At 45.1% G+C, this 22,521-nt stretch overlaps 1 protein-coding gene across 6 annotated transcripts in view; it reads left to right on the forward strand.

The window, feature by feature from the left end:
* Positions 1-22,521, forward strand: part of SPATA13 (spermatogenesis associated 13) — a 284,285-nt gene that overhangs the window by 190,630 nt on the left and 71,134 nt on the right. The window contains exon 1 of one of the 6 annotated variants that reach the window (XM_036228450.1): positions 14,385-15,891. The exons of the other annotated variants lie outside the window; for them this stretch is intronic. Coding sequence (XP_036084343.1) covers positions 15,835-15,891 — 57 coding nt within the window. The 5' untranslated portion in view covers positions 14,385-15,834. Of the gene's footprint in view, positions 1-14,384; positions 15,892-22,521 lie in introns of those variants that run through there. 6 annotated transcript variants of the gene reach the window in all.

Consider the following 22,521-nt stretch of genomic DNA (forward strand, 5'->3'; position numbering starts at 1 on the left):
CTTCGCCCACATGTAGCATGTATCAGTACTTCCTTTTCATGGCCAAATTATATTCAGATCTATGGGTTTATCCTATCCATGATGGATATTTGGTTTATTTCCACTTTTTAACTATTAGAAATAACGTTGCCATAAACATTCAAGTTTCTGTGGGGGTGTATGTTTTCAGTTCTCCTGGGTATATACGTAGGAGCGGAATCGCTGGGTCCCATGGTAACGTTACATTTAATATTTCGGGGAACTGCCAAAGTGTTTTCTAAAGCAGCTGCGCCATGTGCATCCCCACCGGCCCGTAAGAAGCTTCCGATTTCTCCGCATCCCTGTCAGCCCTTGTCTGGCATCACAGTACCATAGCAAACTCCTAATTATCCAGGCAGCGATTATCTGTAAGGCGGATTTCCAGGATTTTTTGGTTTCTCTTCCTCCGTCTCCCGTGTAACTGATTTGTTGGTTTCGCTTTAAATGATATCTGGTTTCGCTCACCCTGGGGACAGGAGGGTGAAGAGACTGTGTAATGAGTTCAGTTGGTTAATGTGGGTACATATTAACGCCTGTTGACAAGTCGGCTGGAAAGGTTTAAGAGGGCAAGGCTGAATGTATTTGCTTATGTGACGTTCTGGATTTATTGCAAGTGACCCTCTGTCAAACCGGGGAGACATCCGTATTCTTGGGTACCACGAACATGTGTAAATGTTGCGTTTTCATTTATGAAAATATTGAAAACTCGGCGCGTTCCATCTTATCTGGATGACCGCAGTGCAGGCAAAACCGCAGCTTAATTTTAGGGCCTTTGTTTTGCATTTGAGTTTAATCCTTCGGTGCCAAGAAACTCAACGAAAGTGACAGCGCCCAATGCGGAGCGTTTAAAACATCTCGGGGGCCCGGGGTCCTTTTTCTTGGCGTTTCCTGTATTCCTCAGACGTTGGAGGAGTGTTATGGTCACCGCTTTTCTGGTGTTTTCAGGGCGGTCCTCGTAATGACGGTGAGAACGGGGGGCGCGTTCTCGAAGGGTCGACGGCCTGTGCCAAGAGAACGCGGCTCCGGAGTGTCTCACTGCCATTGTTAACGCTCGCACGGATTTATATTCTGTTTCGTAATATTCACGTAATGCATAACCGATAGCGTTTATTTTAATACAAAATAAAGTCAGATCACATGACATCAAATTAAAGTAGCTCTACCTTTCCCCAGCACACTAAAAAAACCTTCTAATTTCTGTAGAACAGATTTTTACCGACCTTTTCGCGTCATCCATTCACTTAATGAATGTATTTAGTCTCTGCACTAAGAATAAAAAGTTTTTAAACATGACTTATTCTCTTTAGAATCCTACAAGGTACCTGAGGAAACAATACCAAGTTGTGACAAGAAAAATCAAGTACGAGGCAACGAAAAATGAAAAAGGGGCAAGGATGCTTTGCCAAGATTTTTGGGCGGGGCGCTTAAATATTTGTGACTGAATCTTTGCAGACGACAGTTTCACGGTTAAAAGGACCTGCCTCAGCTCTTACACTTGCTTGTGACTGTGGTCAGGTGACTTACACTTTCTCAGTACCTTTGAAAGTGGTTAAATTTATGTTGGAAGTTTGTAGAACAGATCAGTTTTTTTTTTTAATTCGTTTTATATTAGTTTCAGGTATGCAGTACATTGGTTAGACATGTACGTAGTTTGTGAAGTGGTCCCCCGATTACTCTATCACCCCCCTGGCTCTACACACAGCCATCGCAATAGCCTTGACCATATTCCCTACGCTGCACTGCACATCCGCATGACTAGTCTGCAACTACGAACCTGCCCTGCTCCATCCCCTCGCTCACCCCAGCCAGCCCCCAAACCCCTTCCCCTCCGCAGGCACCAGCCTGTCCTCTGTATCTGTGAGTCCTCCCTCGTATCTGTGAGTCCTCCCTCGTAGGCGCAGATCAGTTCTGAGAGGCAGTGTCGCATGGTAGAGAAGAGGTCGGACTCTGCCATTTTGTCAGTGGTCCACTCGGGCCTTGTACCATGTGGCCGTGAACTTCTCTGCGAGCCTCTGGGGCTCGGTGTCCTCGCACGCGAAATGAAGGAGACCGGAGACACTTATAGAGTGGTGACAAGAGTAGTTAGACGGTTCCTGGCCTTTTTACGTCTGTGAGCATTTGAGGCGGAATCTGGAGAATGAGCAGAGAAAGAGAAAAATATTTAAAATCTGTAGAATCTAAGTAGATTCATGTTATACACTGCAGTATGATATCTATAGTAATAATATACGGGCAAACTAAAGAGGTAGAAAAGACGGAAACACTTAAGAAGATGAAGAATTAGAGGAGACTGGAGGCTTTTGAGAATCATCACTCTGGGGTACGATGTTTTCAGAACGTTGGGATTTCAGGTCTTTAAAATAATCCTGTTTTTGTTTGTTTGTTTGTTCATGCACACGAACAGTCTATTACAATCTCTGGCACTTCATGTTCATTAAATATTATTTACTTTCTGAAAAAGTTGGCAGATTAGTAGAAGCATTTTCCCAAAGATAATAGGCGTGATTTCTATATTAGACTAGCCCATTGGATTGACTAGAAGAAGAGAATGAATTTAAGGAGGAGAAAACAGCTGAATTTAAAATGAGCAGCCAGCTGCCAGGCGTGGGTGAGTAGTGATAAGACATACTGGAAAAGCAGAACTCAGTTATTTAGAAATCTTGTGATAAAATCTTTTGTTTTTATTTTATTTTTTTTGGCCTTTTTAGGCAAGACCCATATGTAGGGAAAGACATATGTCTCTAATTCTACTCTCTAAGACCTCTCCATAACTGCTGCGATGTATATAATACTCGTATGATGAAATAGTTAAGAGAAAAGGGGAGGATGGTGATTGACTAAAGATGTAATATATCAAAGTACAGTTTTCAGAACGTTAAAACATGACTCCCCTACAGATGCATTGTGAGAGTGTGTCAAAGGTAGATTCAGCTCACTAACGTGGGAAGCCGCGGGATGTTGCAGCTGGGTCACAGAACACGGTGGGGAAGAGATTTACGGAGTCTCCGTCAGGAAAGGCATGCTGAAATGTTTGCTAAGTTAGAGACAAACTCGTTAACTAAACCAGTCGCTGGCCTCCCAGGCAGTACGACCATAGTCTTTGTGGTTATTTTTGTCAGCAAGGCAGAAATTATTTGCATCTCTACTGGACAAGAATAATCCACAAATTAACCCGTGACATACCTAATCAGTAGTAAATAGCAAGCCAGAGCAAGGTGTGGTCTCCTAGAGAATGAAATAATGTGGGTTGGACATTGTCAGGCCTGGTCTGGTATGACACCGAAAGGTAGCCATCTTTCGCCCAGTTTCCATTTCCTACTTTAGAAATATGTGTAAGGACCAGCGAGGGTCCATGAATACCAACCACCAAGGCGACCAGGACGCCTGGGGCTTTCTGCCATGCACCCCATGCCGCTCCGTGTGCATGGAGTCTCCTGGAGGCCGAGTTTTGTCCCGAGTTCAAATCCCCCCAATAACATGTATTTGGTCGCTTAAAATCAGAGCTCTTAAAAGCTGTTGCAACAACTCACCTGTCTACCTTTCCGCTCCTGTTAGTTCGTTTTGCTTTGAAACCGACCACCCCGAAAGCGTCAGGTGCTCATAGCCTCCCCCGCCCCCACGTCCACACAGACTCCTCGCAAGTCACTTTATGCTGCAGCAGCAAGCCTGTTCCAGAAGCGATTGCTCTGTGGGGTGTTCCAGAAATGCGCAGCGTGGCCCGGGGCTGCCACCCGGGTGTCGTTCCTCCTCACTCTCGTGCCAGGTCACGTCCATTCCCCAAATAAGCGGTTTTTGGAATTCCCAAGTGGACGGATGCTTAGACAAGTCAGTGGGCGAGTGTCGTTTGACAGTCTCCTCTCTGTCTTCGTTCTGCTAAGCTCGGCCGTTGTGGGGACTTGGAAACGAATGACGTTTCTGTCGCCAGGCAAAGCTCCCGGAGGGTGCACGCCGTAATGAATCTATTCTCCCTCCACAGGAAAACCACTGCGCTGTCCTCCCTAATACTTGTCTTTTTTCAGGCTGCGTAGTATCCCAGGATCCCACCGTTGGTGAAAGGATGTGGGTGGCTGACCGTTGTCCAGCCACTCCCAAGTTTGTCCGTGTTTCTTTTAAGATATGGTGCGTAGAACTGGATACATCACCCCAAATTAACAGGCCAGCGTATGGGTTTAGGGGAGGGGTGGGAAAGCCTGCCGTTTTGAATCTGAGCTGTAGCGTCGTTTGTGTGGGCCAAGAGTGTGTCGGAATCTCTGATAGCTTCGTGACGGTGTTGGACCACATCGGCCACCTGGTTCACTGCATCTTTGGGTTCTTTTTGAAATAAGTTGCTTTTGGGTCAAGTAGTCCCATCTGAGCCATGTATATAGGTCATTGATAACCTAATTTTTAGGCCTTAGCTGTGAACGTTTATGATGATAATAAACAACACCATCAATAATAATACACGTTTTATCAGAGAGAAAGAACAGCATGGTGGTTAAGAGGCTAGCACTGGAATCAGACTGTTCACGGGTTCAAATCCTATCTATTATGCTTCTGACTATATGACCTTGAGATAACCCGGAGTGATGGTGCCTGTCTGGGCCTTCCCGTGGTCCCTGACACCTGGTCAGCGATCAGAAGCGAGAGCCGTTATTATTCTCTTTGCCAGACTCCCACCGACCTCTTCAACAAGCATCATCCTGTTTAACCCAACTCCACCTTGAAGAATTCTGTTATGATTCCTCCCTTTTCAGCAGCTCAGAGTAGTTAAGTCATTCGTTCCAGGCTCTGTGGCCGCTGAGTGATCCAGGGGGATTTGAACACAGGTCTGTCTGATGCCCAATGATTGGCACACGTACTTAACCCCACTATGTGTGATTTACAGTCATATTTTCTGACCCATCCTTCTAACACTTGTCTTTTTAAAAAGTTTTGTTAATATATATATTTTTTTTACCTGACTGGTTTGTCCTCAAGCCCTGCCAGCCCCTCCCAAGAGGTAACCGTCATTCCGAATTTGAAATTACCACTTGTTAACTTTTCTTTCGGTTTTCTGCATATGAATGAATATATTCCTCACCAATATTTTTCTTTATGTAACTGTCAGTCGAATAAGCAAATGTATGAATGTGAATATAAAGCAGCTTTATTTTTTACTTCCCATGTTCCCCTTAAATTAGCTCTGTGATTAGTTCTGCCCCTGAAAACTCCAGCAGGTCCTATGACTTTTCTAGTCACTTTTGGGTCGTAAAAATCACTTCAAGTTAAAAAAAAAAAAAAAAACAATCACTTCTGCAATTCAAATGCTCCATTTCATGTAATAATCAAGCTTTAATCTTGCTTTAAAATCGAGGCTCTTGACATTGGCCGGGCACGCCTCACGTCCACTTCCCAGAAGTACCGCAGGTATTCCAAACTCTGCTCTTTCATGTGAATTTTAACATCAGCTGGTCAAGGTTACACACACACAGTTTGGAGTTTGATTGGAGGTGTTTCTGCATCTCGATGATGTAACGGCATTAGTTCTTTCATTACCTAAGTCAGGTTGGCATGATTAGCAAGACAAAGAAGGGGCGGTGGGCTTGGGGCGCTTGTCCAGGTGAGCGAGACCCTCTGCGTCGTGTAGGAAGTTCCCAAGAAGCAGAAGTTCTGTGTCGCTCAGCTGACTGTCTCACTCCCGCCACAGCTCTTTAAGTTTTAACTTAGTATACGTTACTTTTTAGAGCAGGTTTAAGTTTACAGAAGCATGGATGGGACAGTACCAAGTTCCCTAATACCCTGCCTGTCTTATTAATGGCTCACATCAGTGCCGAACATTTGTTACAACTGATGAGCCAGTGTTGATACATTGTTATTAGCTGAAGCCCTTAGTTGACTTTAGGCTTCACTCCGGGTGTGTTTGCATTCTGTGGGCTCTGACAAATGCATGATGACGTCTGTGCGTCTCTGCACCGTTACGGCATCGTATAGAATGGTTTAACTGTCCTAAAAACCCGCCGTGCTCTGCCTGGTCACTCCTTCCTGCCTCCCCCTCAATCCACTGGCATTTTTACTGTCTCCACAGCTTTGTGTTTTCTAGAATGTCATGTAGTTGGAATCGCACAGTATGTAGCATTTTTCAGGTGACCTCTTTCACTTAGTAATGTGGATTTAAGGTTCCTCCATGGCTTTTCATGGCTTGATAGTTGATTTTTATCACCAAATAACGTTCCACAGTCCGGACGCATTGTGGTTTACTGATCCATTCACCTACTGGAAGGATAGCTCGGCTGCTTCCAGGTTTGGGCCATTGTGAATAAGGCTGCTCTTAGCCCTTTAGCTATTGGGTTTGATTTCTCGGGTCTTTATTTGTGAAATGAGACATTGGCCAAAAGTCTTTATCATTTCTAACACTCAAAAATCCCATCTGTGAAGAAAACCGACTACCAGAAACAGGGAAAGGAGGGGTGGGGGTGGGTGATATTTTGAAGTCAGGAGACACACAGGGAGGAAGGGAGGAGGGAGGAAGGGAGGAGGGGAGGAGGGGAGGAGGGGAGGATGGGTGGCCATGTGGTGAAAACAGGCTTCGCACAAGAAGGGCTGGATGGAGCTGAGAGTGTGAGGATAGCGATTATTTATTTTAAATCGGAAAACAAAACTAACAGCACCAAAAGCTACAGCTGGAGGTGGAGGACCACGGGTCGGCGGGAAGGGAGTCCTCGGGGGCTGGTGGTGGCATCCAGGACACCTGCTGCTTGGTTTACCTGACGGTTCGTCAGCCTGTGAGCCATTCGTAGGTGGAGCTCAGAAAGAAAGGACTGGAAAGTGGCAAACACAGATGAATGTATCTGCTTAGCCAGCCGGATGGTGAAAGCAGCTGAACGCTGTTTTGGGGAGGGCTCCCGCTCGTTTTGCCACGAAGGCCTTTCTCTGTGGCCGGTCAATGCCGGTCACAGGAGCCGGCTTCCCCTCCTGTGTCCTGTCATGGCAGTCATGCTGTGACACCAGGCAAATACCAAGAAATTGAAAGATTCATTTTCCAATCTCTAAATAGAGTGCTTAGAAAAATCCATCGGGAGAGAGATTTTCTGAGGTCGTTGGTGACAAAGATAGAAAAGTTGTGAGGTATGTCACAGGTTTTCCTGAGGGGGGATTTTGGCTGGAATTCCTTACCTGGACACTTGGGGTAAGTGCCTGCTCTGCCTTGGTCACGTGACCTGCTGTCTGAGTCCTCATCAGAGTGTTTATTAGACTGTGCGCATGGAAGTTACGATCGATAGCTTTTATTTCACACGTTTAACAGCTTTCTTGATATAAAAGTAAAACTCACTGACTTCAGTTGTACAATTCATTACTTTTCAGTAAGTTTACAATTTAATTTTGGTCACCCCAAAAGGAGACTTCACGGCCGTATATAGTTCCCACTTGCTGCCTCCCCCGGCACCTCCCTCGACCCGGCCCAGCCCCTACTTTCTGTCTCTACAGATTGGCCCTTTATGGACATGTCCGCATGTCACTGGAATCACATATGATGTGGCCTTCACGTCTGTCTGCTTTCACTTAGCTGTTGAGGTTTATCCATGCTGCAGCAGGATTTTTTATACAATTAAAATAAGCGACTCCTGTATTTGTTGATACATCTGAGTATGTTATTACTCTGGCTTTTAAAAGATGGTAGGTAGGCTCTCATTTTGTGTGCGTTGGTGAGTTTGGTTTTTAGTCATTGGATTTAATTCCCAAGGGACATCTGTCATCTCCTTGTAGTAGAAGAGTCTGAGCTCTGGTGACAGGGTCCCCCGAGCCTGCCCTTAACAGGAGGCCGTGCAGCTCCACGACAGAGGCAGCCCCACAGCTGTAAATATTTTGCCCATGATCAAAAAGGGCATTTGGTCCCGCAGAGAACAGCGCATTCTTGAGACTGGCCTGGGGACAGATGCCTGATTGAGCGCTTTGCCATCTGCACCAGGGCTGGGCAGGGCACCCAGCCAGGATGACAGAGGGTGGACCCCACGGCTGGTTTTGGCCAAACACTCGAGTTCCCCATTTTTTAGCTTCACCTCTAGTTTGAGGTTCAGTATGACAGTGCTCTTGTGACTTTTTGTGTGTGTGCAAATTGGGGAAGAAATTTACAATCGAGGTTTCATACATGAAGGGAGTGGGAGGAAGAACCTCGCACAGTAATGGAAATAGATCCGAGATTCCCGTAGAAAAAGCAACAACTCGCTCATGAGGTGGGCTTTTCCCTTTTGTTCTCGTTCTCCGTTTACATTTCTTATTCAGATGAGGAATTTTCACCCAGGGAAGGTAGCAAAGCACCCAGGAGCTCAGAGTGACCTTACGAATGCCACTCTTCTCTCGTGAGATGCGCATGGAGTCAAGCCGACGCATTCCGCATGCCTGTCCAGTCTGGCGGCAGAGCAACAAATGAGGAAATCGCGAAACCTTAAGTTAAGGCTTTACTGTTAAGGAAGTAATAAATAACTCCTGGAATCAATGTCGCGCTTGTTGTCACGTGAAGGTTTCCGAAGAACAATATCCAGATATCCACGTCCCCTCTCCACGCAGAAGGGACCATGTTGTAGAGGATGTAAATTAGGGCCTGGGTAAATCACCGCTTAACAGAAAAGGACGATGGAGCACTTCAGCTCCTTTCGTGTCTCGTCTCTAAATTCTGCACGAAGAAGCCTCACAGGCACTGGCTACATTTCGTAAGGTCCGTGTTGGTGACCCGTTTTCAGTCGGGCGTCAAGTCAAGGAAAGGGATAGAACTCCCGCGCGCTCTCACACGGTTTCCTTAAACTCGCTGTCGAGGATCAGGTGTGGTCCGTGGGTCTCCGCATCACACGTAGTCAGGCAGTGTCGCAGGGGTGAGGTGGGACAGCGAGGCTTCGGTAGTATGCAGCCTTCATTCCATGGCCGACTCCTGAAGGCAGGAATTGGGATCCGGCGTTTTCTGTGGTTTAAAGTCAGTGGGCGCTCTGAGCCTCAGACTTGACTTCTCTCTCTGTTTTTCTTCGTCGATAAGTGGAAAAGAAGCTGCAAAGACTTTTTTTTTTTTTTTTGATCTTATGATGTACAAGTATTTCACTAGAATTTGGCAGTATCTCCCACAGATGGATAAGTTTCCTTCGTAGAGATCCAGATCTGACACTTATATAGAGTCCCTGAAAATTCATGAGATATTTATTGAGCCGCCATTGGGTGCCAGACACTGTGCTAATAAACACATGCTATGGCAAAAGGTGACTAAGGCAGGCCCCGTCCTCAAGGAGTTCGTGCGGGGTGCGGCGCAGCAGCCACGCACAAACATCGCTTGACTCGTGGGTGTGTGTGAGACGCAGCCTTGCCTAGCGTCATGGTTTAGTGTGGGACTTGTCACTTTCGGGAAGCCATCGGGGAAATTTCAGTTCCTTCGCTGAGTCTCAGAGGTGATGTGGCAGGAGGCAGGTCACAGAGGGCACCGTGTGGCGTGAGAGCCGAGAGCTCGCCAGAACTACGTGTCAGACACTGTCACAGGAATAATATTATTGTGTCCTCACCACAGTCCTCCAGGGTCTCGGGTGCCATCCATCCAGTACTTTACCGATTGAAAAATCTGAGGAACCTTTGTGCTCAGAGATATTTGAAACTGTAGGATAATCATGAATCTTTCCGAATTAAATATATTTTGGGAAATTTTCAGTAATCGAACTAGTAAATTATTCAAAGCATTGTGGTTTTTAAGTTTTATTTATTGTTTTTTAGTCAGAGCTTGCTTTTTTTTTTTTTTTCCGGTAATAAAATTTACCATTTCAACGAGTTTTAGGTGTACAACTCAGTGGCATTAAGTGCAAAACATTTACGTTGTGCAGTTCATCGCCATCATCCATCCGGGACTTTTTTTTATCTTCCCAAACTGATGCTCTGTACCCATTAAACCGTGACGCCCCTCCCCCCAGCTTCTGGCATCCACTGTTATAATTCCTGTCTCTCTGAATTTGGCTGCTCTAGATGCCTCATGTAAGTGGAGTCATACAGTGTTTGACCTTTTGTGACTGGTCGATTTCACTTAGCATGATGTCCTCAAGGCTCACGCCTGTGGTATAGCATATTGCAGGCTCTCCCTTTTTAAGGCCGAATGAAATTCCATCGCGTGTATACGCCACATTTTATTTATCCATTCATCTCTCGATGCTCATTTGGGTCGTTTCCAGCTTTTGGCTAATGTAAATAATGCTGCTGTGAACACGGGTGTACAAATATCTCCTCAAAACCTTGCTTTCAGATTCTTTCGGGTGTATCCCAAGGAGCACGTTTGCTGGAGGCTCTGGCCATTCTCACTTTTTGAGGCCCCTCCGTACTGTTTTCCGCAGCAGCTGCACCCAGCGGTGCACAAAGGTTCCAGTTTCTTCACATCCTCACCAACACTTGTTATTTTCTGGTTAGGGGATAGTAACCATTTTTAATGCGTGTGAAGTGGAAAGCACTGTTTTTTATAAAAACAAAACTCATGAAAAGCGTGCAAAATTTGCATGGCTTGTAAAGTTAAACCCCGGAACTTTAACCTGCTATATTCAGTAACCTGCCACCTCAGCCTTTCTGCAGGGCATGAACTGGTTCAGGAGATGCAGTTGCTGTGGGTTAAGATCTCGGGGCTGCAGCCCGATTACCTGGTGCTGAATCTGGCCGCATCACTTTCTCCTGTGTGATATGAGGGCCCAGCCTCAGATTTTGCATCTGTGAAATGAGAGAAGGTGGTTACGAGTATGGAGACGACCTGACATAGAGATTTTCTCTCTCCATCTGTTATCGGTGGTTACTACCAGAAGTGATTCAAAGGAAAACTTCGAGCACTGCCCAGTGGGAGCTCTTGAAGAACTGTGTGCTGGCAGGTGAGACGCATTGTTCTCATTGGCCGCCAACAATTTTGAGAGGGGACTTCCTTTGCTGTCAAGCTGGGGGAGGATGGCAGTCAGTGTCAATTGAAGCTCATAATTGCTCCTGGGATAGTGAGCGAACTGGGGCGGGGGAGGAAGCAACTTGATTCCAGTGATTACTGATAACGGGAGGTTCGCTTGCCAAACAGGTGGATAACACGGGCTCTGTATTCCTCTTGGCTAGATGCATGGCGGTTCCAATTCCGGATTGTTCTACTGTGGAATGAAATATAGAATGTAGCGTGTGCCCAAGGAAGACTGAAGTTAAGGGTATGATTTCATAATCTCCCAGCGCTACTAGAATTCCAGGGAGGGAATATCAACAGAGCCGAGTTCTTAGACATTTTGCTTTCGCATCTGGACGGCGGTTCACACTGGCTTTTCTGAGTGAGCTGCTCCTAGCCGTGAAAGGCCGTTGGGGTGGAGCATGTTCCAGATTGAGCTTTAGCTGCAAATAGCTGTATCCTTTCAGTCCCGAGGATCCTCAGATTTTCTGGGTCCGTGAGCCTTGGCATCTCAGCAAGTCTTTTACGGAGTCCCTAGACCAAAAGAAACACCTAACAATTCACTTATTAAGTAGTTTGAATTTGCGGTCTCAAAAGAGTTGTTTCTGATTGTACAGAGAAAGAAGAAAGTTAAGAAAAGCTTCAGCTTCTTCGGAAATCAGTGTGCTTGGGTTAATTTGAAGTCAAGATATGACTATTCGCTCTCTTGAAGAATGCATATGGTCTTTTTATTTTATTTTTTTTTAACTGAAAGTTTTACAAAATCATGTGGAAAACACAAAATTCCTGGAAAATAAGACTCTCTAATTATGTTTGTGTTGTTTTCTGGACAAGGTAGTGTTCCCTGCAGAAGGGCCCATGTTGGCCGTGGCTTCTCGGGCTTCGTGCGGCATCGATAAGCTCGCTGTACACAGGTGGGGCTCCGTTTCAACTGTGATACAGTGAGAAAGGTCACTAACATCCACTCTGAGTTAATTTTGGTGTATGGTTAGCCTCATTCTTTTGCATGTGGCTTTCCAAATTTCCCAGCACCCTTTATCGAAGAGGCTTTCCTTTCTTCATTGTATGGTTTAGGCTCCTTCTTGAAACTTATTTGTCCAACTTACAGGGTCAAGAACTATACTTAGGATCAAGATGGTTGTAGGAATTAACCTGGAGAGCACCATATGATCACAATAGTTATCAACAGTAAGTGTTTTAAAGGACCCATTTCGGGTTCTCTGTTAAGCCCAGTTATGCTTTTGTTGTCTCAAGTGGATGGAGGTATAAGACTCTGACTTTATTAATTTAATTAATTAGTTAGTTTTATTGGAGGTGACATTGGTTAATAAAAGTCTATAGTTTTCAAGTGTACAATTCAGTAATACATCATGTCATATCGCATTGTGTGTTCACCACCCAAAGTCAAATCTCCTTCTGTCACCAAATAGTTGACCCCCCCGTTACCCTTATCTACCTCCCCTCCTCCCTCCCTCCCTTCTGGTAACCACTACACCATTGTCTGTGTCCATGAGTCCGTGTTTTGTTTTGCTTTTGTCTCATTTGTCCGTTGCTTTCAGTTTTATATCCCACACGTGAGTGAAATCATGTGGTTTTCAAGTTTTCCTGTCTGACTTATTTTGCTTAGCATGATGATCTCAAGATTCATCCATGTTGTCGCAAATGGCAGTGTTTCAGCTTTTCTTATGGCTGAGTCGTAGTCTATTGTATATATGTCCCACGTCTTCTTTATCCATTCCTCTATCGAAGGGCACTTTGGTTGTTTCCATATTTTGGCCGCTGTGAATGATGCTGCTGTGAACATCAGGGTGTATGTAACTTTATGGATAAATGGCTTCACATTTTTCTGGTAACTACCCAGAAGATGGAATCCTGGGTCATATGGTAATGTCTGTTGGCCATTTGTGTGTCTTCTTGGGAGAAGTGTCTGTTCAGATCCTCTGCCTGTTTTTTAACTAGAGTGTTCAGGTTTTTTTGTTGTTGTTGTATGAGTTCTTTGTGTATTTTGGATATTAGCCCCTTATTGAAGGCATTGCTTGCAAACATCTTCTCCCATTCAGATGGTCTCTTTGCCTTGTTAATGATTTGCTGTGCAGAGTTTTTAGTTCGATGTAGTCCCATTCATTTACTTGTGCTTTTACTCCCCTTGCCTTTGAGGTCAAATTCATAAAATCCCCTCTAAATCTAAGGTACATGATTTTAGTGCCTATGTTGTCTTCTATGAAATTTATGGTTTCAGATGTTATATGTAAGTGTCTGATCCATTTCGAGTTAATTTCGCTGTGTGGTGAACAATAGCAGTGTAGTTTCATTCTTTTGCATGTGCGGTTTCCGGATTTCCCAGCACCATTTGTTGAAGCGGCGTTCCTTTCTCCATTGTATGGTTTTGGCTCCTTTCTTGAAAATTATTTGCCCATCCATTTGGGGGTTTATTTCTGGGCTCTCGATTCTGTTCCATTGGTCTGTGTGTCTCTTTTTCTGCCAATGCCACACTGTTGCGACTATTGTTACCTTGTGGTATGATTCGAAGTCAGGTAGAGTAATACCTCTGGCTTTGTTCTTTTTTCTCAGGATTGCTTTGGCTATTTGTTAGGGACGAATGAATGAATGAACAAATGATGCCTCACATGAGGTTCCTTCTTGTTAAAAGATGAAGTGTCAAAACAAGCCACAGGAACTTCATTTAAATTGAGGCCATCAGTGTTTCTTTCTAATTTACATTCACTCGAATAATGACAGTCGGTTGACTTTGGAGGTGTTCTTACCTGCACAGGGCCCCGAAATGCTTCTGTAACCACCCCAGGGGAAACTGAGGCAGTTATTATTACCAAACTACCAACTCTTACATCAGAACAGTTGGTCTAGGAAGGACTCTTGGGACCTATAGAGATGATCGCCATATCATTATAGTTCTGAAATTATAATTATAAAAGAAGCGAACCAGCAGACTTTGGCAGGGTTTTTTTGGGGGATGGGGCTGAGGACATGAAACAAGGTTATTTTTTAAATGAATTTCAAATGTAGTTAAATTGGTCCCATGGAAGCACACACTTGAACAGCTGCTTTGCCAGATCTGGAAAAATATGAAAGGCGGGCTTTGTTGGGTGGACGGGCAGGCTTAGGCTCACAGCCCTGTTTCCTTAGAGGTCACTGCTCTGCCATACCATCCATGTCCCTGAGCCCTGAAATCAGTGCCACTGGGAAAACAATAAACAGTCAGACGAGACGAGCCCAGAGACGAGCCCAAGACGTGCAGAGATGCCGAGAGCATCGTGGCGTGGGGGGCGGGGGAGGGGGGCGGCAGGCTTGCTTGGAGCTCTGACTCCACGGCGGCCCCGCCCCTCCCGCGCCAGGCGTGGCCTGGCCCTGTCCCCGCAGCGTCCTGTGCTCCTGGACCAAGAGGTGGCATGGGAGGGAGGTGGCAGCCCAGGGGCAGAAGTGACTTCTTGCAACGGGACATTGTGGGGGGTGAGAGGGAGCCTGAGCAGCTCGGGGAGGCTGAGTGGAAAGAAAGGAGGGTCGCGGGATGCCGAAGGCCCAGGCGCCTGCTTCCGGAGACGGCGAAGGGTCGCATCGGAAAGAGGGGACGCGGCGCTTCCTCTCCCCCTTCCGCTCTGACATGGGAGCCCCTAAGCCCGAGAACGCAGACGCACCTTTTTATTAGTTACTATTAATAATTTAATTTAATTAACACTAATGATAATTATTAATATAGCAATCATATTACTATTAGTCACAGCTTATTTACATTACGAATTAAGTGGGATTGGGCAAATAATAGAATATTATAGGAAAGCGTGTTTTAAATTCTGAACAATTGACTTTTAGAATTCTAGTCGAAATTTTGAGACAGCTCTTACTTAAATTTCACAGTCAGGCTTAGAGAGAGTCCTAAGGCATGTACTATCCATATGCACAGAAATAATTTTTAGGTGAAGAAATAGGACTTAATATGTATTTTGTTTCAGAGGCCACATTCCCTCACATGCGCATCCAGTATTCCCTTACCTGGTCCCTTAGCGTGGTGGCTGTACTTAACTTCCACCTGGCAATGACCTTTCAACCTGCAGGATGGCCGCCCGGAGGAGAATGCGTGTCCATTGTCCGTCATAGAGCAGTGACCTGTGCATGTCTGTTTTGTGCCCTCATAGGCTGCATGGCATGTGTTACTGTTGTGTAAGTCCAGATGCATATGTAATAAGCGGAAATCCTCTGAATTTCAAACAGAATATTTCATTTCTTTTTGATCTAGAAATTTTGGTCGAGAATTCCATTTTTAGGGCCTTTTTTTTTTTTTATATCAAGCTCTAACTATAAAATTTATACCTTCCAAAGAAAGATGTCATGTGTGAGTGTAATTCATATTCCAACGAGGATATTCTGTTTAGGATGCCTTTGCTTCTCATAACAACCCTGTGCAATACTCTCAAAGAAATGTTGGGATCACACTGAGGAATCTGAGGTCAGGGATGGGATGGGACTGGTCCAGGTCCCCAGAGCTAGTAAAAGGCTAAGCTGGGCCCAGGAACTCTGAGCCTCAGCCGATGCCCTTTCTCCTTCACCCAACCTGCCTGAGGCTTGGCCTTGCTGAGAGGGACACTCCCCTGGGCTTGTCTGGCCATCACTGGGCTCTCTCAGGACGCAAATCTGTTTCCTTTCTCAGTCGCCCGGGGACTTGGCTTTGACAGGCTGTTGCCTCACAGAGAGTAATCCTTGGCTCGTCTTGTCCATGCTCTACTTTCTTTTCTTAGATTCAAGATATTTAAGTCCTTGTTATCCTTCAGTACTTTTTTTTTTTTAACCACTAAACTAAACTGATTTTGAGCTTTTCACAAAAGACAGAATATAGTATTTGTTTTCTTTCAGGTCTCGCTAAGCATCTGACGTACTTAAAATGTGATTACGGTCAGCGTCAGAGGAGCTTTGTCGGTGGGATGCGATGCAGGGTATTCCTGAGCCGGATGCATGCTCCTGTCACATTTTGTCAGGCGGTAAGAAGCTCTGGCTTGTGAGGACCAGAACCATCACGTCAGGCGGGTGAAGCCGAGGGAAGAATGGTGTCACTGAATTGGCGGCCACCTCTCCCTTGCTAGGCACCATGTTGGAGGTTTGGGTGAGGCTGATGGGTTGTGAGGGCCACAGGTTAACGATGACAGACCTGACTGGGAAGAAAGTCAGAACTGAAAATGGGAGGAAGGGAAAATGCTCCTTGTGGTGTATCTGGAGAAGTGAAGAGACTAAGAGATAAAGCTATGTGTAGCATGGCTTGCTTGTCTCTTACACTCACTGTCACACTAGTAGGCAGTGGGTGAGCAGAGGGACTACATCCTGACAGTCGCCACTAGCGGCTGTACTCATGAGAATCGATATTATTGGTTACTATCGCAAGAGACCTTTTAAGCTCAGCACCAAGAACTGTGCCCTTCCTGAAAGCAGATCCTCGAAACAAATAAACCAAGGGATGATGGAGCCGGTCATGTGATCACATGGCAGCTTCTGGCCACGAATCTTTGTGTGTAGAAAGAGCAGTGAAATGCCACAGAGGAGCCCTCCTGAGTTGCCAGCGAGCCCCCTTTTGAAAGATGAAATCAATGCAGAGAAATAGACACCTCCAGTGGGAGCCCCAGAGATGGGTGACGTTTTTCCCTGCTCTAAATTTCCCTCACCGGGATCCCGCTCCTCTGCCCCTCTCAGGTGGGGGCCGGAGCCTTGGGGGAGTGTGAGAATGTGGCTCCCTGACGAGCAACAGGAAGTTGCCCCCCCCCCCAGGATGCGCTGGTCATAATAGCCTCCTCTTCCAACAAAGTGGCCACAGATTAGCTCCTGCTAGGCACGGGGCAGTCTTGGGGGCGGAGGTGTGAGTGAGGGGACCTCTGCCTAGGAACAATAGCCTGGTCACCACTGGCTTTGTCCATTGTGGCGTCATCCCAGGCTGAGTCTCCAAAGGGGGACATTCCTGCCCTGAGGTGTGAAGGGCTCCCGGGAAACACAATCCAAATGTCGGTTCAGTTTGAGGACAGTTTAAATTAGACCGTAGGAGGCATTTCAGCAGCTGCTCTAACGTGAACCCCGTGTTTGAGGATGTGGGGGATCCAATGGGACAGAGCAGGGAAAAGGTGATTTCTGGGCTTCTGTCCTCAGTGGTGGCAGAATGGGCTGCTGTGACATCCCCTAAATTTAGACCTAATTGGCTCCTGGATGGAAACTGAGCAGAAAGTCGATCGTGTTTCCTCAAAATGCATTGTTGTAAGTTGAGGTTCTATGCTTAGAAACACATTTTATGTAAAAACAAAAACAAAACAAAACGAGCAGTAAAATAAAGGCGGGGTAAATACAGCACACGTATATACTATTATAGACCCGAGTTATTCAGTAAGTTTAACCAAGTGCTGGACACACGTTGATCCTTTAAGGGAGGTCTCTGTGCAGCCTGCACCCTGTCTTAGCCCGTCAGCCCAATGACGTAGAGCTCCAAATTCTGCTAACTCTGCTTCCAGCAAGCAGAAGCATTGTTTTTGCTCCAGTGACCTTCAAAGTGCCTTCAAGGTTAGGGCGATCCATCTGGAACACTTTCTGTGCTCTGAATGGTAAGCGCAGGGGAGGCGGTTTCTGTGGTGACATCAGTCTTGGCAGTCGGCTGCAGGCATTAGGCATAGTCTTAACCATGAACTTTGGTTGTTACTGCTGTAGTCTTATTTACTGTGAGGAAGGTGGTGAGCAGGGGACAAAGTGTGGGGAATCAGGACCAGCCATCTGCAGACCCGAATTGGCAGTGAGTCTCCCAAAGTGTTCCCAGGCTCTTTCGACCCCAAGGGTTAAAGTGGGAGTGAAGAAGGGGAAGTTCAGAGGCCGAGACTTCGCTGAGCGTGGGGGCGATGGCGGGGAGGGAAGTACAACGTCAGCTGTCACGAAGGCCCGACTTTAGAGACCAAGGAAGATTTTCTTCTCTTTGGCCTAAAGCCCACCTTCTCTGCCTGCACAGCCCCATAGAATGGGCAAAGCGAACATCATGCCCATTGGGAAACCCCATCCTCGCCCACAGGAATGTGGTTTTGTCTAGTAACCCAGATAAGGCAAGCCAAGACAATCACACGCTCGTAGGAAATCGACACCTTTCCCACAGACACAGTGATTCAGTCTCTTCCAGTTACGTTTTTATGCATACTTTCAATTGCAAACACTTAACTTAAACGATCGGATATTAAACGAAGCCATGGCTACTGGCTCTTTGGAAGTGTCTTCTCCGATCCTTCAATGGAAGAGACACAAAGGGTACCAGAGCCATGGGTGAGAGGCCTTCTTCCTTTGACGACATGTGCATGTTGGGCTTGGAAAGGAGAGGTTTGAAAGGGTCTTATATTAACAAGTGGTGATAGGCACGTCATCCTGGGAACTAGAACCAGCAGTTGAATCTTAGGTGCATTTTCCTGGGGGAATGTTGTGCATTACAGTTAAATTCAATGGCAGCCGTGTGATCAGTTAAATATAGTTTGATGGACCTAGTTCGTAGAGAAATAGCTTGCCCATAAAGTCACCCTTTAGAATACAACCTGTTCATAAATTGCAGGGTGCTAGAATTTCCAGCTTCTGGTCAGTCCCAATTTCAGTAAGTATTTGGGAAAGGGGCTGGAATGAGTAATAGAAGGGAAGGGCCCGACAGGGAGCAGAGGAGGGGAGATAGAATGGGCAAGTGCAGCAGATGAGAAAGACTTCACCATGGCTTTGTTTCCGTTCATCCCTCAAATCGAAGTTCTGTGTATTTGCCGGAAAGCATTTACTATCGTCAGATATGTTGACTATTAACATGTATCTGAGTGTCTTTTAGCTACACATCTGTAATTGTTTTTTCACAGTCATCATGACTTAATGATAGAAGTTTGGTGATTTTAATACTGAGATTACACTATACATATATATATATACGCATATATATATGTGTATATATATACACATATATATACACATACATATATATGTATGTGTATATATATATATATAGAGAGAGAGAGAGAGAGAGAGAGTGTGTGTGTGTGTATGACTTAGGATAATATAACAATATAACAATATTTGGCACGAAATGAAAAACCTTATTCTCAATGCAAGTGTATGAATGCATTTAACCATATATTTTCTGGATAAAGCGATTTATAAAGAAATTTACTAGCTTAATTTGTATACCAATTAACCTTCGTTTTACACTGGATAAAATTAAAATAGTTCCTTTGAACTAAGAGTAGGGAAAATATTAAGATATGGCTTGCATGAAGTATTTTCAAGATATATTTTAGAGAAGAAATATTTTATATTTTAATGGGAATTATTATAGGAAAACCACTTTGCTAAGAGTCACAGGTGCTTTTGGACCCTCAATGACCATTTTTTAATTTAAATATGGCTGATTAACATTGAGACGAACAGATGGAAGTATTATCGATATCTGCATTTGAACGTTAACGTTAAAAACCATATTTTAAGTGTGTTATGGAACATTAATTTATAACATTCTTAATTACCATATTAACTCATCTCGGGTATATAATTTGTGAAGTCTGAGCACTTAAATTACTAAACTTTGGTAAATAAATTCATTACCTATTAAAATTAAATATCTGTATTGATAGTTTAAAAGTGATCAATTAATGTAACTATTGACATGTCAGTATTGACTTTCCTATTGTATTAAAATTTCCTTTTTACTGAATATATAAAAAAGCATTGACAAAATTAGATAAAACTATTGTAATAATGGAACATAAACACTCATTCAGTTGAGCTTTCTGCCATAGGAAACTGTGGCTGCTACCAATATTACCATTTTTTAAAATTGTTTATCAGTACTGTCAAACAGTAAATAGGACACTCTGGTTTATGGCCGAAAATGATAAATTGCAATAGTTTTGAAGAAACCGTCCTGAAACTAATTCATGATACTTTTATGGTTTTCAGAGATTTCTCTATATTTTACATTTCTTTTTCCCGATAGCATCATTTTAAGGAAGCGGCTGGGGATGCTACTACAGGTCCTGCCATGCATAGGACACCTCTCACAACTCAGAATTATCTGGCCCCAAATATTAGGTGGACCCACCTCCATTAAGTCAAAGAAATGGTGTTATTCTCATTCATTCAGGAACTGACGGAATGCTGAGAAGAGAGTTAAATAAGACCCGATCTCTGCCTTGAAAGGACGTTTTGGCCTTTTCAGAGTTTAGTGGAGAAAGCAGAATTACAGAGCGGTGTGGTCAGTGCTAACACAGCCGTCCATGCCCGGGGTGCTGTGAGTCCGCAGAGAAAGAGCCTCTAGGGAAAAGCTGATCTGAATTAACAAAGTTAGTTAAGCACAAAGCATGTATTTATCAGTCCAGAAAAAGAGAAGCATCTCTAAGCATTCCAAACAAAAAGGATTAATATAGGGATTGTTGTTACACAGCTGAGGAAGAGAAGAGAAGACAGTGAGGAGCTCAGCTGAGCAATAGCCGGAAGAGGCCGCCTGCGCTGGGTGGAGGGGCGAAAGGAAGGGGCGGCGCTGCGTGCGCCTGACTCTGCCCCCTGGCAGGTGGTAGGACCCAGGAGGCCGCAGCTGCTGGAAAGGCCCCTGCAGCAGCCCCCACCCACAGAAATGCCCCGGCATCTCCCACCGGTGCTTCCCACTGGCCAACCTGGCCAGAAGCCGTTTGTCACTGGAGCCTGGGGATTGTGGTCCCCTACCCTACAGAGACAGACTCTGAGAGCAAACAAGGATGTGCACCAGAGCGTGACAGTGTGAGAAAGGCTCGCTGTGACTAAACTGCACGGCCGGCGCGAAAGGTGTTGTGTGCTAGGCTGAGGTGATGCCATATCTCCACAGAGAGACAGTGTATGACACCAGGTGGAGAGATGCGACTCCTTTGTAGTTTGGGAGGGACACTGGCTGGGCTGGAGGCGAGTCAGACCGGAAGGCGCTAGACTACTCAAGAGGCTAAAGCAGCCATCCAGGTAAGGACCTAACGGCCGGAAGTGAGGCTACGGTGGCCCACCCTGCGCCCGGACTGTTGATAAGTGGTGGAGGCTTTTAGATTTGGTGACTGCTGAGTGGGGAAAGGACATCTAGGATGACCTCTGGGTTTTGGCCAGTAGGTGATGCTGTTGGGGTGGAGCCTGGTCTCTCTTCCTCTCATCCAAGTCCAAACCAGGCCCCCAGGCCCGACCCTGCTTAGCTGACGAGATCAGACGAGATCGGGCGTGTTCAGGGTGGTATGGCCGTAGACAGCCAGCCCACTCACTCTCTTTGACCTGTAGTAGTTGACCAAGGGTAAGTCTCTCAGACCCGCTGGGCCCGGTGTCCCCCTACCCTTTACGATTCGGTCTTAGACGTTCCCTAGGACAAGTCTACAATGCTGCGATTCAAGGATCTCTGCTTTCACCTCTTTCCCATTTCAGATTTCTGTATTTTTTTTTCCCCTCGGTGTTGGCATTTTCTATAATTTACATGAACATATTACAAAAAATCTTCTTGTTTGTACATTTAACTTTGTGGATAGTCCTAAACTTCAAATTCAAGAACAAGATCTTATTTAAAAATTACTGGTCATAGTTGTTTTCGGAGAATTCTCATTATGACTAACATGTTCTATTCTAAAGTTCAAACACCCCAGAATCCAGTTTGTAGACAATAGATTTCACAATATTCCCATCTGAAATTCTTTCTCCTAGTTCTGTTCATAAATATCTCTGGCAGCGCTCCCACAATTCATAAGACTTGCTACAAAACCACTGATTGAATTGCAAACCCCTGTTAGTCAATAGAGGTCAAAGTGTTAGTCCTAAATAATGCAACTTGGTATGTTGCTCAGAAATTCCAGGAAAAGCTTTTTTCCGTGATTTTCAGTTTCATTCCAAGTAGCACACAACAATCACGTTGTTCAGCTACATGAACGAAGTAGTTAAGTCAATGATCTTTTAAAAAGCACGTTACCCCAATTAGAAAATGATTTTTTTCCTGCATGTATTTTATCGGATCTGTATCCTGAAACTTAAGTTTTACGCAAATACTTAGACTTTTTAGTGTTGTAGAAATGTAAACATCTTCACATTGGAAAAATAATAGTGATGCATAAAAATGAGTTGAATCCAGATATTGACAAGGCAGGAGAACTGATAGTTCCACGTCAAGATAAACTTAATCCAAGTGCGCAAAGCACCCAGTTCAGAGAGATCGGTCTTGTTCTGCAGGCAGCCACATAAATCTATCCTCATAACGTGTTTTTGGTAGAGCAATTTGGAGAGATGCCTGTATATCAGAGTGAGGGGCCTCATTCATTTTAGGAGGATCAGGAAGGAATCCCCAAAGAAGGTGACCCCTGCAGCCGGTCTCAGAGTGTTAGAAGGGTATGTACTGTAGGCTTTCCTAGACCTGTGTGCACCTTAATTTCTACTGTCACATAATATCGAGGGATCCTTCCAACTACATTGTTCTCTTTACTGTAGGGTGGCCAGTCATCCCAATTTGCCAAGAACTTTCCAGGTTTCAGCCATGAGAGTCTCCTGGGACAGCTGGTCACCCTAATATATACTGCCTCCCAACCTCCCAATCGTACCTATAGTCCTGACTCTTCCTTTGCTCATACCAGTTTCCCATCCAG

The sequence above is a fragment of the Rousettus aegyptiacus genome, unplaced genomic scaffold (genome assembly GCF_014176215.1).
Source record: "Rousettus aegyptiacus isolate mRouAeg1 unplaced genomic scaffold, mRouAeg1.p scaffold_m13_p_11, whole genome shotgun sequence".
Taxonomy (NCBI): domain Eukaryota; kingdom Metazoa; phylum Chordata; class Mammalia; order Chiroptera; family Pteropodidae; genus Rousettus; species Rousettus aegyptiacus.